We start from the raw sequence: 14,716 nt of genomic DNA, 5'->3' as shown, positions 1-14,716 counted from the left end.
AAATATTTTCTTTGAAACAAATTCAAGGAAGCTGGAATTCCCTGAATCACGAAAGCTTTCAGAAAATCTGAATCATCACAGGAGAACTATTTGGAGCTAGTCACCACAGGACCAGAACTGTCAGCATGTAGAAAACTAAGTGCTGGAAGCTTAATCCAGGGGTTTATTATGCTATTTTAGGTACCATCTATTACACCCAGAGTATCGTGTACATGTAACTGCCTTGGCAATAATAGTTCCATATCCAGCCTGCTCAGAAAACAGAGAATTTTCAAATGTATACCCTAGCAGATCTTGGCTGACTTTTGATAGGTCACACATGGTCACTCGAAATGAGCCAATGACATACAGATGGCGTGTTGAGATAACTTTTGCAGCCACAGATACAGCTGGTTGGGAGATGATCTTGGCCTCGTGCAAAAGTTGGCAGAGCTCTCCTTTAGCTTTTTTAACAAACTAAACTCTATAAAGCCTGTCACTGATATCTTCAAGGGGCTGTAAACTATGCAAAGGAGCATTAACTTGGATGGTGCTGTTTTCTCAAATCCTTTCCTTCACCTTGTATTACTCCTCTTACCCAAAAAAAAAGTTAAAGGGAATATCAATTAGGCCTCCCATTACGTTGAAATGGAATCTTATTTTTGGCAAGGATAAAACTATTCCTGTCGTCTCAGAGGACCTGAGGCCCACAGCAAGGTCAACTCTGCAATGAGCACTACAAAATAAGACTTGCTCTATACAAACACAGTCTCTTCTATTCACTATTTAAATTTGCAAGGTTACGTGCCAAACATTTCTGCAAATGCTGCAAACAAAAGCACATAATTTCAGTGGCCCATGCAAGAAACTCATTAGGATATGTTAAATAAGCTCCTATACCATAAAGCAGCTACAGACCCAAACAGCACAATTTAGGACAAGGAGAAAAAAAACTTAAAGGAAATATGATCCACCCCAATTTGCAAGACCTGTCGGGTAGAAATGTTATGTCACCATCCATAAAATGCAAGCTTAGGGTCAGTGTACATAAAATATTGCCACGTCACTGCAACACAACTTCAGGTACCAAGTTTGTTCTCTATTCTTTAGAATTAGTCATTTTTACAACCAAGTGAAATCTGTGAGACCAAGTTATTTCGTGGTGTACTCCTGCACAAAAAAAAATCATATCCAAGGATCTAAAATGCAAACATACCTTTTTCAAGTGTTAGCTGAGAATTATCAGAATGAAAGAAAACTAAAGGATGTACAGAAGGGATCACAATACTGTAGAACATCAATATCACATTTATTCCACATGTGGCAAAAAACAAACTACTGGAGGAATTCAACAGGTCAGGTAGCATCTGTGGAAAGAGATGGACAGTTGACTCTGCAGATGAAGGATCTCAACCCAAAACATTGACTGTCCATCTCCCACCACAGATGCTGCCTGATCTGCTGAGTTTCTTCAGCAGTTTATTGCTCCAGGTTACAGCATCTGCAGTCTCGTGCGCCTCCATTATTCTACATATACCTGAGCAAACCTTGCCATCTCCTTCATAGCCTGGTGCACATGTACAGATGTGGTCATGGTCATTCACTGGGAAACACTGTGCCTTTGGATCACAGGTATGGCTTCCATCCCGACATGGATTTACAGTTTCAGGCCTGGAGTTATCTGTGCAGAAAATTTGAAAGACAAGGTAGAAAGAATTGAGTGAATATCACGATAAACTATATACTAGGAGACTAGTTAAAATCATAGTTCAAGGACACATGAGCATTGGAGTTTAAAACCAGAAAATGCTGGAAACACTTCAAAGGTCAGGTAGCATCCATGGAAAGAGAAATGGTTAACATTTCAGCTCCAGAACACCATTAAAACTGAAATGAGAAGTTAGTCCAAGAAGGTAGGAGACAGCAATGGGTGGAACAAAAGTTGAATTAATGTGGTAGTTAAGGTGAATTAATGAGAGATATGCCCAGCAAGCCGGACCATATAAATGAAAGAAAAAGGGGGTAAAGGGGACAGCAGACAAAAATGGTCAGTTCTGACACAAATAGAAAAGAGTTATCCAAAGTTGAGGAATTTGATAGTCCTGCAGGTTGCCACATACCACAAGAAAGATGCAGTGCTGTTCCTAGAGCACACATAGGAGACCACACTCAGACAGACAATGGGATAGAGAATTAAAGTAGCTGGCAACTAGAAGCTTAGGGCGACTCCTGCAGAATGAGTACAGGTGCCCCGCAAAGTCATCACCTGCCAGGGTTTGGCTGCTCCAGCGTAGCAGAGACCACAATGTGAGCATAGAACACAGTACACTAGATTGGAAGAAATACAAGTGAATTGCTGCTTTACCTGGAAAGACTATTTGGATCCCTGGATGGTGGGGAGGGCAGAGGTAAAAGGATGTGTTGCCATGCCACTGCAGAAGTGCAAAGTGCCACATGGGAAACAATAGGCAGGGATGGAGGAGAGGATAAGGGAGTTGCAAAGGGAGTAATCCCTTGAAATACTGAAAGGGGAGAGGAGTGTGTTTGGTGGTGGTTGACCATTAGTTTACACAGCAGGGAAAGTCAACACATGCCTGATTAACTAGAAAACTGGCAGATGTGAAAAAATTATTCCAGCACAAATGACATGAGATGAAGAGGGTAGAACCAGTTCCAAGATAATCTACCTTGCTCATTCCTACCCAACAAAAGGTAGCAATGTATTACTTTTTCTTTATCATTTTAAAAGTTGTCAACTGGGGCAGCACAGAGGCACAGCTAATAGAGCTGCTGCTATGTAGTTCCAGTGAGCTGACCTCCAGTGCCATCTGTGTGACATTTCCAAGTTCTCTGTGATTGCATGGGGTTCCTCTGGGTGCTCCCACATCCCAAAGAGGAGCTGGTTGGTAGTGTAGTTGGCCACTGAATTGTCCCTACTGTGCAGGTGAGTGGTAGGGAGAGGAGGAGGGGGAGATTGTAGGGGGAAACAAATTGGGATTAGTGTAGAATTAACATAAATAGCTGTTTAATGGTTGGTTCAGACCCTCTTTCTCACCACCACATCCCCAGGCCTTTAACTTCAAAGTCTTTGATAACTGAAACTTGACTGGTTACATCCTTGCTCAGGGATAAGATTCTACCCACCATTAAATACATCTACGTCTCTCTCCCAACAAATTGCCAAACAGAAACATCTCATCCATATTTTTGTCACTACTGGACTGAACAGATTCCCACCTTTCACTCTGCATAAACTTGCACCCCACTAGAACTTTTTGTTGCTGACAACCTAGTACACACCACAGAAAAACCAGAATCAGCAAGTCTTTCAATCCTTTGTGTGCCCTACCATTCAAAAAAAAATTCATGGTTGATCTTTAACCTCAATTTTCCCACACTGACCCATATCCTTTGATTCCTTAATGTCCTAAATCTATAGATCTCAATCTTTAATATGCTCAGTGACTGAACCTCTCGAGTAGAGAATTCCAAAAGTTCAGTCTTCAGGGTGAAGCTATCTCTCCGCATCCATCCCAAATTACTGATCCTTTATTTTGAGACTGATACCTGGTTCTGGTCTCTCCCAGCCAGAGGAAAACATCAACTCTGCATCTACCTTAGCAAGCCCCTTAAGTATTTTCTTTCATTGTGATCACACTTTTCATGCTTCCAAGCTTGAGTACACAAGCCCAGTCCACCTATTCTCTACTATTTCAGCAACCCAGTAACCAATCCAGTGACCCTTCACTGCACTCCCTCAGGTGCAAATATATCCTTCCTTGAGTAGGGAGACCAGACCAGTACAGGAGGGCCCCGTATTATTGCAGCAACATGGTTTCCCTTTTACTTGAGTGTTCTTGCAACAGAAGGCAACCCGCCACGTTGTTTGCTATGCCTGCACGTTAACTTTCAGGTAATTCGTGTATAGGGACACACTGGTTCCACACTGGCTTGAACACCAAATGTCTTTCAATCTTTCACTTACAAATGATTCTTTTTATTTTTTCTACCACGTGACCTCATTTTCCATTTTTTGTTCTGCCATATCCTACCCATCTCTCCCCAAAGACTCTCCTCATAGCCTAGAATGCTATCAAGCTTCAATATCAGAAGTGTAGATATTATAATCATCTCTCTACCAAACCATCGGGACAAATTGCAAGTAGCTGGGGCTCCAGTATCATCCTTACAGCACCCTACTTGTAACAGCCTCACAGCCCAAAAATGATCTATACAGACCTACTTTGTTCGGCAATCCTCAACTCATTCCACTATACTACACTCAACACCATGTACTCTAATTTAGTTCAAGAATCTTGTTTGTCAATTTAATGCCATTTTGCTAGTTACAACTTCAAAAAAACACAATGGATTAGCATCTTCCTTTCATAAAACTGCCTAATCTTCTTACCACCTCCTTCAAAATGGATCCCAGTATTTTTCCTGCTACTGATATCTAGCAACCTGGTCTATAGTCCCCCATTTTCTTTCACCCTTCTTAAATAGTAGGGTTACATTTGCCACCTTCCAATCTGTGGAAACATGGAATTTTAGTGCATGTATGTTTTTAATTTTCTATCTCCTTAGGCACTTCTCTCAAAACCCTAGGGTACAGGTCAGCACATCCCAGAGATTTAACCACCTTTGTCCCATTAATTTTAAATATTAATTTAAATTGATACTTTTTTGAGCTCATTTGTTTGGGACCTGGAGTCTCACTATGAGAGCTTTCCTGCATCTTCCTCAATTTAAAAAAAAGTCAAAAAATGTTTAATTTCTATTTTCTTATTCACCAATGCAATTTCTTCACTCTTCAGCCAAAAGAAAGCAATATTAAAAGTTATTTTATCCTTTTCACAAACTTTTTTTCCTGCAATCAGTTTTGTTACTTGCTCTCACCTTCTACTTTCCTTTTTATTATCAATGCCTTGGTCCTCCTTTCCTGAATTCAGAATTTTCCCAGTCCTCCAGCTGACGTTTTTTTGGGCAATATACATCTTTTGATCTAATACCGATGCTTAACTTCGGTAGACAGTCTACAGCTGTGCCACTTTGGTTTTTACCCAAAAAGGATATTTATAAACTAGGTATTAATTCATTGTATTAGTCATGTTTGTTTACGGTCATACCTTTTAATCTAGTTTCCCACAGGCCTCGTAGTTTGCAGTTTTAGATTTACAACCCTAGATTCAGATTGAAAGCCCATTTGGTTTGCCATCAACTTCCTCTCCAACGCTGGCTGGCCTGACCCAATTTAAAAATCACATCTTCAAGTTTTATTTCTTCCTCCTTCCCTTCCCCCACCACCAAACCGCTTCCCACCTCCCCCCGCACACTGCTTTGCCCTTCCCTACATCTGTAATTTTCTGCAGCCCTACAATATGGAAAGATACTACACCCTTCTGATTCTGGCCACAAGTCCCCAGATTTCATCCCTCTACTCTTAAGGGGTGATTTCTACAGAGTTAGCTGTCTAAACACCCCAAACTACCACCTTCCCCCCCCCCCACCACCTGGATTTATTTTAAAATCTTTGACCAAGCTCAATCTATGCACACAACAAAAAAACATTTTATGGTTTCAATTTTTGTTCACTAAGTCCTGTACATATCTTTGCCACGTATCATTTTAAAGAGTACTAGATGAATGCAAGATGTTTCTATTACTTAGATACCTTATTACTTCTATTAATCCAATTATTAAAAAGCATAAATATTTCAAATTTAAACAACTATTTGTACAATAAACAGCCATCAGAAAGACAATTATAATCCAAGTAGGTCATTGGAGGATATTCAAGACAGACAAAATGGCCACAAATAGAAGACAGACATGATACATTTAATAATATGGCCAAGTGTTTCCAGGTAACAATAATACTCATTTAAGTCCTATGATCATTAAAAGCCAATTTTAAGTTAACAGTAAGTGTTCATTTGTAGACTGCATCATGTTTAATGATAACAAATAACAAGTTAAAGATCAAGGCCTGCCTTTTTACATCATGTTCTCTATTTGGGCCTAATCATCAGGACCAAGTGAAGGTGCTTAGGAGGTAGACATTTACTAGAGGTCTATTAGAAGTTTCATTCTTCATCCTCTTCCATAGTCTATTCCTATTGAACTTGATAGTTCCAGGGAAACTTTGATTAAACAGTATAAATAAGATTGAGCAACACACATGTTGGAGGAACTCAGTGGGTTCAGACAGCATTTGTGGATGGAAATGGGACAGTTGATGTTTTTGGATCAAGACCCTTCATTTCAGCTGCTAAATAAGATTGGGGGTATGTTGTATGATGTTAGTATTTGCAATATAGGGCCGTGGCTTTTAGTCACTAATATCAACCATCCCAGCTCAAGAAAATGGTTCATTGTTATCCATTTGTTATTGGAAAGAAATTCTTAGCAATAGCTAATGCTACTGCTTCAAAGGAGTGGCAGTTATAAATAGCTGTTAATAAAACTGTCCACCAGCAATGAATAAACCCAATTTGTATCAATATATAAAATTAGTTCCTATCCTCAACACTATATTACAAGGGAAACCTGTGAATCTTAAGCAAGCAAGCTTGTGATCTGTTTCATCCAGCAGACACCATCTCAAGCATTAATGTGAACTGCTGATTTTGGGCCTGGGGCCAACTTACTTGCTTGTTCAGAGTGAACAGCACTTTAAGATTTGACATTAAGTCACTTTCTCACCCCTTCCAGTAACCTTGATGTTAGACCATCATTCAAATTCTCTTCTTGCCCACTACCTTTATGAATATCTGTTTATTGTCTTTTGTTTGTTTTTTTTAAAACATGTGAGCAGGTAATTCCTATGCATGCAGAAACAAATCAGCAGTGACGGGTCAGATCGTTTGCAAGTAGTCTTTCAGTTTGTTTTACTCTGAAAGAAAAGTACATTGAGGATCAAGTGACAACGCTTCTGTTTCAGCAGGTGCAAGCAGATATTGTTTAAGATTCATTTGAGCCTGCCCGCCTTCTTGAATTGAACAAAAAAATGGGCCACAATCATTATAAAATAGGCAGTCTGAATCCATATGAATTGCAACATGCTATTCCTTCTGAAAGATAAAGAATGCAAAAAACAACAGATTCCAACCTGGATAATCACTCACCTCTGACAGGTCCCACCTGGTTGATCATTGCATATCTAACCACCCGTTCATTCTGATCATATAGAACAAAATATGCTCTGCATTAAGTTGTTGGGCTTCAGGGATGGTCGTTGGTGCATGCTCACAGTCATAGTAGGTAATGTTCTGTCTCAATTGATAACGAAGCGTCTGTCGCTCACCATTTCCAGATTCAACAGAATAATCCCTGTAGGCCGTAGAGGTAATTGCTGCGTAGGGGAAGTTTGAGAAATGAGTGCAATGTTCAATTTTTAATTACTGTAAGCAAATTTAAACAAAGTGACCAAGAACTGCAAGCAATTTACATTTCTAAAGTGCAACACAGAACAGAATTGTACAATGTGGTTATCATTTACAAAACTTCATACAAGGATAAAATCTTTCATGTGACTTAAAAATCTATTTAAAACAATTGCTTGCTCAAGAACAAAGTGAAGCATTATCCTTTTTAAAAAGAGGACCCATACAAATTGAAGTTGTCACACAAAAAAATTGGAAATTCAAAAATTACGCATATTATTGTATTACCGCATACAAAAAGAAACTTGATGTTGACATACCAGAACTGGAGCGGTAGTAAATTTCATCATATGGCTGGATCTGGACCCTAGCTCCTGCAGCAATACTGGGCAACTCTCCCTCGATCTCAGTAGTTACACTGAGATAATTCTGTGCATCCAAACCTTGAGCTATTTGCATTATATTTAACTGCTCATTGCCTGGATAAAAGGTGATATCGATATTGCGAATAAATTTGGCACCTAGAAGATATTGCAAAAAATTAGGTTATGCAATGAAATTCACCAACCATTGTGATATTACATTGTTATAGTTTTGCTCACTTCTAAAACCAAGAATTCTTATCCAAACCAAATGACAAATCTTTCCCCCACCTGTGAAAGGTAACACTATGCATTAAATGGAGAGTATTACTGTTGCCTAGACTGGAGGGCTGTAGTTACAAGGAGAATGGATAGGCTAGGATTTATTCTCACTGAGATGTACGAGTCAGAGTGGTGATCTTATAGGTTTATAAAGGGCATAGATAGGATAGGTAGTCAGAATCTTTCCTTGGGCAGAGGAGTCAGGAATCTAGAACTGGAGGGCTCAGGTTTAAGGTGAGAGGTGGAGAGATTTAAAGATGATTTTGGGGGGGGGGGGGGGGGGGGGGGGGGGGGGCGGGGGTAATGTTCTCCCCCCCCCCCCCCCCCCCCCCCCACAGAGAGTGATGGTTATCTGGAATGAGCTGCTGGAGGAGTTGGTAGAGGTAGATGCAAATGCAATGTTTAAAATTTAAAAGGCATTTGGACAGATGCTCAGATAGGAAAGGAGTACAGGCTTAATGCAGGCAAATAGGATTTGCATAAATAGACACAGTTGGCATGAAATGGGCTGAAAGGGTCTGTTTCTGTACTATAGTATGGAAAAAAAAGACGTACATACAATTAGGGAAGCGTAGGCTACTTGCCACCTCAAGTCTTCTTCTCCAATTTGATAAGATCACAGCAGATCCAATTGCAGCTTCAGCTCCACAACCTGTCTCCCAACTGCTCTTCAAGAACCTTATTCTTCTCCAAAAACTATATTCATTCAACACAGCTGAACAAGCTCATGTCCTCAAGTGTTTCAGCACAAGTGATGGATTAATAATCAGGAGCAAGGAACCATAGCCAATGGGTTTTGTCCAACAATCAACTCTGGAGACATGGTGCCAGAACTTCTACCTTAGCATGGTAGATCCTGCAGGTGTGCAGCACCAGGAGGTTGGGAGGTGGCCCGCATGGGCCATGATATTATCCACCACTCCCCAAACCCACTCACATTTTGGCAAAGGAAAGATTATCACTGTATAATGGCATGTGCATTTACTTCATGGTGTATTCTGAAATTTGTGTAGTATTTTAAATGCATGACCTCATGGCTAACACCCACAACTGCTATGGCACCGTTACCCCAAGCCCCACACTCCGAGCCTCTTATTTTGTGGTACCTGATGTGTAGAAATAACATTACCGTCAGAAAAGCTATAAATAATTAGTGCACTATATTCATCTGTATACAGAGAAGCAAATAGAAACAAAAATTTGAAATTTAGACAAAGTGAAAGGATGCCAATACCAAGTTAGTCAACATCTGGCCAAGGCAGGCAGGTTAACACTCTGGAATCGTTCAAATTTTCCTCTTAAAGGACAATTTAACCGAGAGTTTCTCTACTATTACATTGTGTGGTGCCTTTACTTACTAAGCAACAAGATCCTGGCAAATTAAAATACCAAAGAAATTGGAACAAATGGACATAGGAACCATCTTTCTGGAAAAAAAATTAAGTGCAAGAGAAGGGCTTCTAAATATCATTTGAAACTAGTGCAATACAGCATACAATTTACATTAGGTTAAACTGCTGCTTAAATGTCTGAAATATTAAGTATACCAAAGTATTGACCTTCACTACCATACTTAATAAACAGCAAGGAGCATTTTGCTCTGTTGCCAGGTGAGTTTTGTTCCCCCCCCCCCCAAAGAACAAAAATGTCAAATAAGTAGGTATCAGGAGCTAACAATTTCACTTACTAATTACCTCACTTTCCAGGTATCAGAAGTCTGATAAATTTCACTTCAACTAAACAATGTGGACTCACTTACCTGCAATGCTAAAGCCATTTTTGAAGCCCGGTTGTTGCACGGCAAACAGCCATCCAAAAAGATCTCCAATTATAGATAATGATTGCATTGCCCAACCTGCTAACTCAGGAATTTGACTAATTGCTGTAAAGGCTCTCCCATCATTCACAACTACATATGCATGCAGGTCAGCATTCTTAAACTCCACAGGCAGTTGACTGGCTCCAACCATTAATTTTCCATTTACTTTTCCATTTACACGCTGAGTAACACCTGCAAAAGGAACGAAATCAAACAGTTGCATAAATGTGCGAGTCCAATTGCTAAACGGTTTTTAAGACAGATTTAAAACTGACTTAGTTGCTTTACTATTTTTAAACCACCTTCTGGTAGACATTGCCTTCCATTGCCATAGTAACCAGAATGGCAATGGCAGCAGAATCCACTCGAGTAATCAGTACAGTAGCCATTCTGGGAACATTGCTCCTGGTTTCTCTCGCAGGTTTCCCTTGTATCTGTACTGTAAGTGAAGACTGAAAGACAAGGAATGCTTTCATCAGAGTTCAGATTACATCAAAGTGTCAGATAAAAATACTCAGATTTTATAAATCACAGATAACATTTTAGAATTAGTCATCACTGCTTGGTTTGGAAAACCAGCATCACCAGGGCTCTGGAAAAGCTATGAAGTTTACAAATCCCATCCAGCATTCCTACAAGTATATCTTTCACTACTGTTATTACTATCACTTTTTAATGAATTTTGCAGTTTGGATAAAACAATCAAAAATTAGCAACTATATTAATATTTGATACTGTATATTATGCAAATTAAATGTCACTCAGACTGTTATACTGTGGTTACAGTGGGACAACAAAGTGGTGCAGCCGTCTCAATTCCAGTAACCCAGGGCGATAAGAGACCTCCAGCACTGTCTATGTGGAATTTACACATTCTCCCTGTGACTGTGGGGGGTTTCTCCTGGGTATTGCAGTTTCCTCCTACGTCCCAAAGACATGGTGGTTGGGTTAAATGGTTGACATACATTGCCCCCTAGTATGGAATCGGAGGAGTAAAATCAAAAAAGGGGCATGTGTAAACAAATGGATCAGTGGGAAACAGACAAGGTGATGGGATTGGTCTGAAACCCAACACAGAATTGATGGGCTGAATAGCCTCCTACATCATAATAAAGTAAGTATTTGGAATCAACTTTCCAAACCACTTACCGCCAGTACCTAGCTCTTCATCCTCATCCACACTGACAACACGTCTGTCTGATGAAACTGGTATCGGGTTTCTAGGCAAAGGCACAACTCTGGAGTATCCATCTGGGTACCTCAGCCCAGTCCCAACCTCAGGACCTCTTTCTGGGTATGATGGAAAAGCCCCAGATTCATGATATGATGACATAATGCCTGCCTCTGGATAGCCTTCAGGATAGGATGGTATAATGCCTGCATCTGGATATGGTGGGTCCTCTGGAACACCACCAACTCTCCCATGAGGTGCCGTGGAAATGTGGGACGTGTATTCAGACTCTTCATAATGTTGTTTGTAATCTTCAGTTTCTGTATAATCCGATTCCTGCGCATCAGGGATAACTGGACCACTCAAGGCACTGTCCAATGTAACAATGGTGTCCTCTCCTGAAGGCTCCCCTCTGACTTTTGCTTGCATTATATTGTTGAAGGAGGAAGTTCCACCAATATGAAAAATCCACACTCCTCGAGCACCTGAATTGCCCATCCTATAGTAGTCATGAGACAATGAGTTTTAATTTAATACTCAGCTGCTACATGGCATTTGTAAGTTTTAGTTAGTGTTTAAAGCAGAGAAACCAATTCAAAGATGTTCAGAAAACCTCTGGGGGGGGGGGGGGGGGGGGGGGGAAAGAGAGAACGCAACAGCCTCATTAACCCGAGGGAGACCCTGGCTCATGACTGCTCAATATGTTGAAGGAGCACCAAGGATGGCACTTGCTGAGTACCCCCAATGGAAGGAGTGAACCACCTTCATGCACCCTCCTGCCCCACTTCCAACAGGCAGCAGATCCCACACTGGCCTCACCTGCCACCCCAGAGCCTACAAAACTGGAGTGGAACCAAATCTTCCTCAAAACCAAGGGAATTCCCGAGGAGGAGAAGCTTCAGATGAAATTACAGTACACCATAGAATCATACAGCATGGAAACTGGCCCCTTGGCCCAACTGGTCCATGCCAAGATTCCCATCTAAGCTAGTCCTATTTATTGAAAGAGAATAAGATTCCTGCAGTATCCAACCAGAGTGCCCCAATGTATAAAGGTAACAGGAATGGGTGTATGGTTTGCAAACAGTTCTTAATACTCACATGCTTAAAGGAACCCTCAGGAGATTAAAATCCTGGTCAAATAGGCACACAATAAAAAGGAGGCAAAGCAGCAGAAGGATTAAAAGAGGTCAGCACCGAACATGCTCATGAATGAAGTGTACTCACTGATAGAGATTTTTCACAGATTGCTCACTGCTGGTGATACTATAATAAGAACCTTCTCGTCTCCACTGTGTGAACTCAGTTTCTCCTCTGCTGAAGCCGACCCGAGCAGGTAACTCGATCTGAACGTTGTAAGATTCCTTCGGACGGGTGCCAAAGAAATGCAACCCATCCTCTGGGTATAGAAAAATCGCGTAGGTATTTGATTCATCAAAAGCCAATACTGCTTGAAAAGTGTTGAACTGGAAAAAAATATGTACAATTTCCATTTATTTGCATTATATTTTCAAACTTAAACAGAAAAACAAAATCTGATAAAATGCATTTATATTTTATAGCACAATTCCCAACATGATTCTCAATGAAAAATGACTACCTAAAAATCAGTGTTGGAAAATTATGTAATAGGTTAAAACACGCCGTTGGGTTTTGGTGGACAAGCATACTTCACCGTGCCTCAGATACTGTGATTAATGTAATTGCCCTGTGGGGGGGTTCTGGTCATACCCTTGGCCACCTCTGACGATGAAATGGACATCTTGGTCAGAAAGTCTTGCCTTATTTACGAAAAGCACCCCTGGGTCTCTTTCCCAACCAAACTGGTTCAATTCCAAAAGTGGCTTGCAGCGCTGGTTGGTAGACGTGGTTCACAGGTGGCAGCCAAGAGTTAGACCACCAATCGTTGAAGGGAAAAACACTACAGAGCAGCTGGCAACGGTGCATCCAAGCAAGCCGCACGCTGCGAAGAAAATGCCAACTTTCTTGAGAGTTTCTTACCCTGTTAGAAGAGGGAGTCGAGCGCGTCACTTCCTCATAAGGCGCCACGTTCTCCCAAGTGGCGATGAACGTATTACTCGGAGTGAATGAGCTCTGGGGAAAGGCTTTCCTGATTTCTTGGCCGGCGCGGTCCAAGGTAGCAGAGGAATTGTCTTCTCTGTAATATATCCGCCCTCGGCCACGACTGGTGTCGATGTCCGACAGGTAGGGGGCTATCACTGGGAAATCGAGTGGCAATCCATCATCCACGTACTGGGTCTCCCTGGGCAAATCCTGGAGGGAGATGACGCCGTTCGTTCCTACCTGTGGGTAAAAAACCAAACCCAACCGTTTGTCAGTGCAATATTTGCTCTTAAACCGATCGGCTGCACGAATCCAAGCTATTTGAATCGCAGTGCTGCTCTTGGACAGTTACTGTCCCGATGTACAATATTCACTGACATTTTGGAAGCAGTAGACTCCAATGCAGTTAATCAACATTCCAAGATCCCATTTAGTTTCAGCGGCCCCGCACAAGAGAATAAACGGCCGTCGATTCCGTTACTGGAACCGTTCGATGAAGGTCGATATTCAATTGCTTTGCAGACTTAAAATGGGCTGAATTTTAATGCCATAAATGCAAATGTCCGAGAAAATCCCACCTACAGACAACAGGCTCCAAAACCATCGATTTGGGGCCAGGTCCTCTTATAGATTTAGCTTAATATTAAATCGACACGGCAAACTTACGTAAAGATTGTCGAACTGTGTATCATAAAAAACAATTGGCCTTTTGAGCATGATAACTTCAGAGGTTTCATCGTCGCCTTCCTGGAGGGTGAGGTCCCCTGTGTGTGGACCAAAGGGGAAAAGATCTTTCCTTTGAATTGCAGAAACCAAGCAGAGAATACAGTGGAGTTTCAAAACTAAATCGAACCCCTTTCCCTGCATTGTGGAAACGAATAGTTCTGCTCCCAGGCGGATAAGAGAGGAAAAAGAGAAGCAGTTTTAGGCGCTGATCTCCCGGTTTTATAGCCCAGTCTCCAGTGGAATTTTAACCCCGGAACTGCCGCAGCCCCTGCAGCCAATAACCCCCCGAGGAGGGCAGGAATAACCCATTCCCTGCCCCTTCATTGGCTGATGTCTGAAATGATCGACGTGCTGAACTGCACTCTCGCATTTGTTAACATCTGGTTCGCATTAAACTTTTGTCTGTGCTCGACTTTCTCATCGCACTTATTCGTTCAAATAGTCATGAGCTGCAGAAAACACCGAGGGGAAGGAAGACATATCGTTGAAAATGTTAAACTGTTGGCACGTAGCCATTCGGAAAAAAAAATAAAGGCCCAGAATATGTTGCACCAGCATTAACGATGCGGCGACTGGGTGAAACGAGAGCATTTTCGTGTGCATTGACACGTAGAAAAAAAGTAAACGAGGATGATCGTTTCCGAAAGATGATGAGCCCGAGTTCCAAAACCAGGGAATTCCAAGACGTAAATCAGGCACCAATCGCTTTTGGTCATCACGTGTATGTATTCAACTTGGTGCTGTGATTACAAACTGTTTTAACAATCCCGGGGTCAGCAATCGGTCAAATGATAGCATTTGCTTAGAAAAAGTCGAGTACAATATGCTTTCAACTGAGAACAAGAGAGCTTGTCATTTCTGATTAAAGCATTTGTTTTAAACTATAATCTGGACCCTTTCGCCGTCGAAGTGTGGAGAGCGAGGGGCG

At 41.3% G+C, this 14,716-nt stretch overlaps 1 protein-coding gene across 1 annotated transcript in view; it reads right to left on the bottom strand.

Annotated features, from left to right (window-relative positions):
* nid2a (nidogen 2a (osteonidogen)) overlaps window positions 1-13,941 on the bottom strand; it is a 91,477-nt gene extending 77,536 nt beyond the window's left edge. The window contains 10 exon segments of the mRNA XM_052016784.1: window positions 1,517-1,660; window positions 7,107-7,178; window positions 7,181-7,333; window positions 7,685-7,885; window positions 9,768-10,019; window positions 10,130-10,279; window positions 10,977-11,497; window positions 12,226-12,464; window positions 13,000-13,302; window positions 13,729-13,941. Of these exon segments, the coding sequence (XP_051872744.1) occupies window positions 1,517-1,660; window positions 7,107-7,178; window positions 7,181-7,333; window positions 7,685-7,885; window positions 9,768-10,019; window positions 10,130-10,279; window positions 10,977-11,497; window positions 12,226-12,464; window positions 13,000-13,302; window positions 13,729-13,929 (2,236 nt within the window). The 5' untranslated portion in view covers window positions 13,930-13,941.
* Between the last annotated feature and the right edge of the window lie 775 nt (window positions 13,942-14,716).

Source organism: Pristis pectinata, chromosome 1 (genome assembly GCF_009764475.1).
Source record: "Pristis pectinata isolate sPriPec2 chromosome 1, sPriPec2.1.pri, whole genome shotgun sequence".
Lineage (NCBI taxonomy): Eukaryota > Metazoa > Chordata > Chondrichthyes > Rhinopristiformes > Pristidae > Pristis > Pristis pectinata.
Note: the sequence above shows the minus strand (reverse complement) of the source record. Positions and strands in the feature narration are given on the sequence as shown.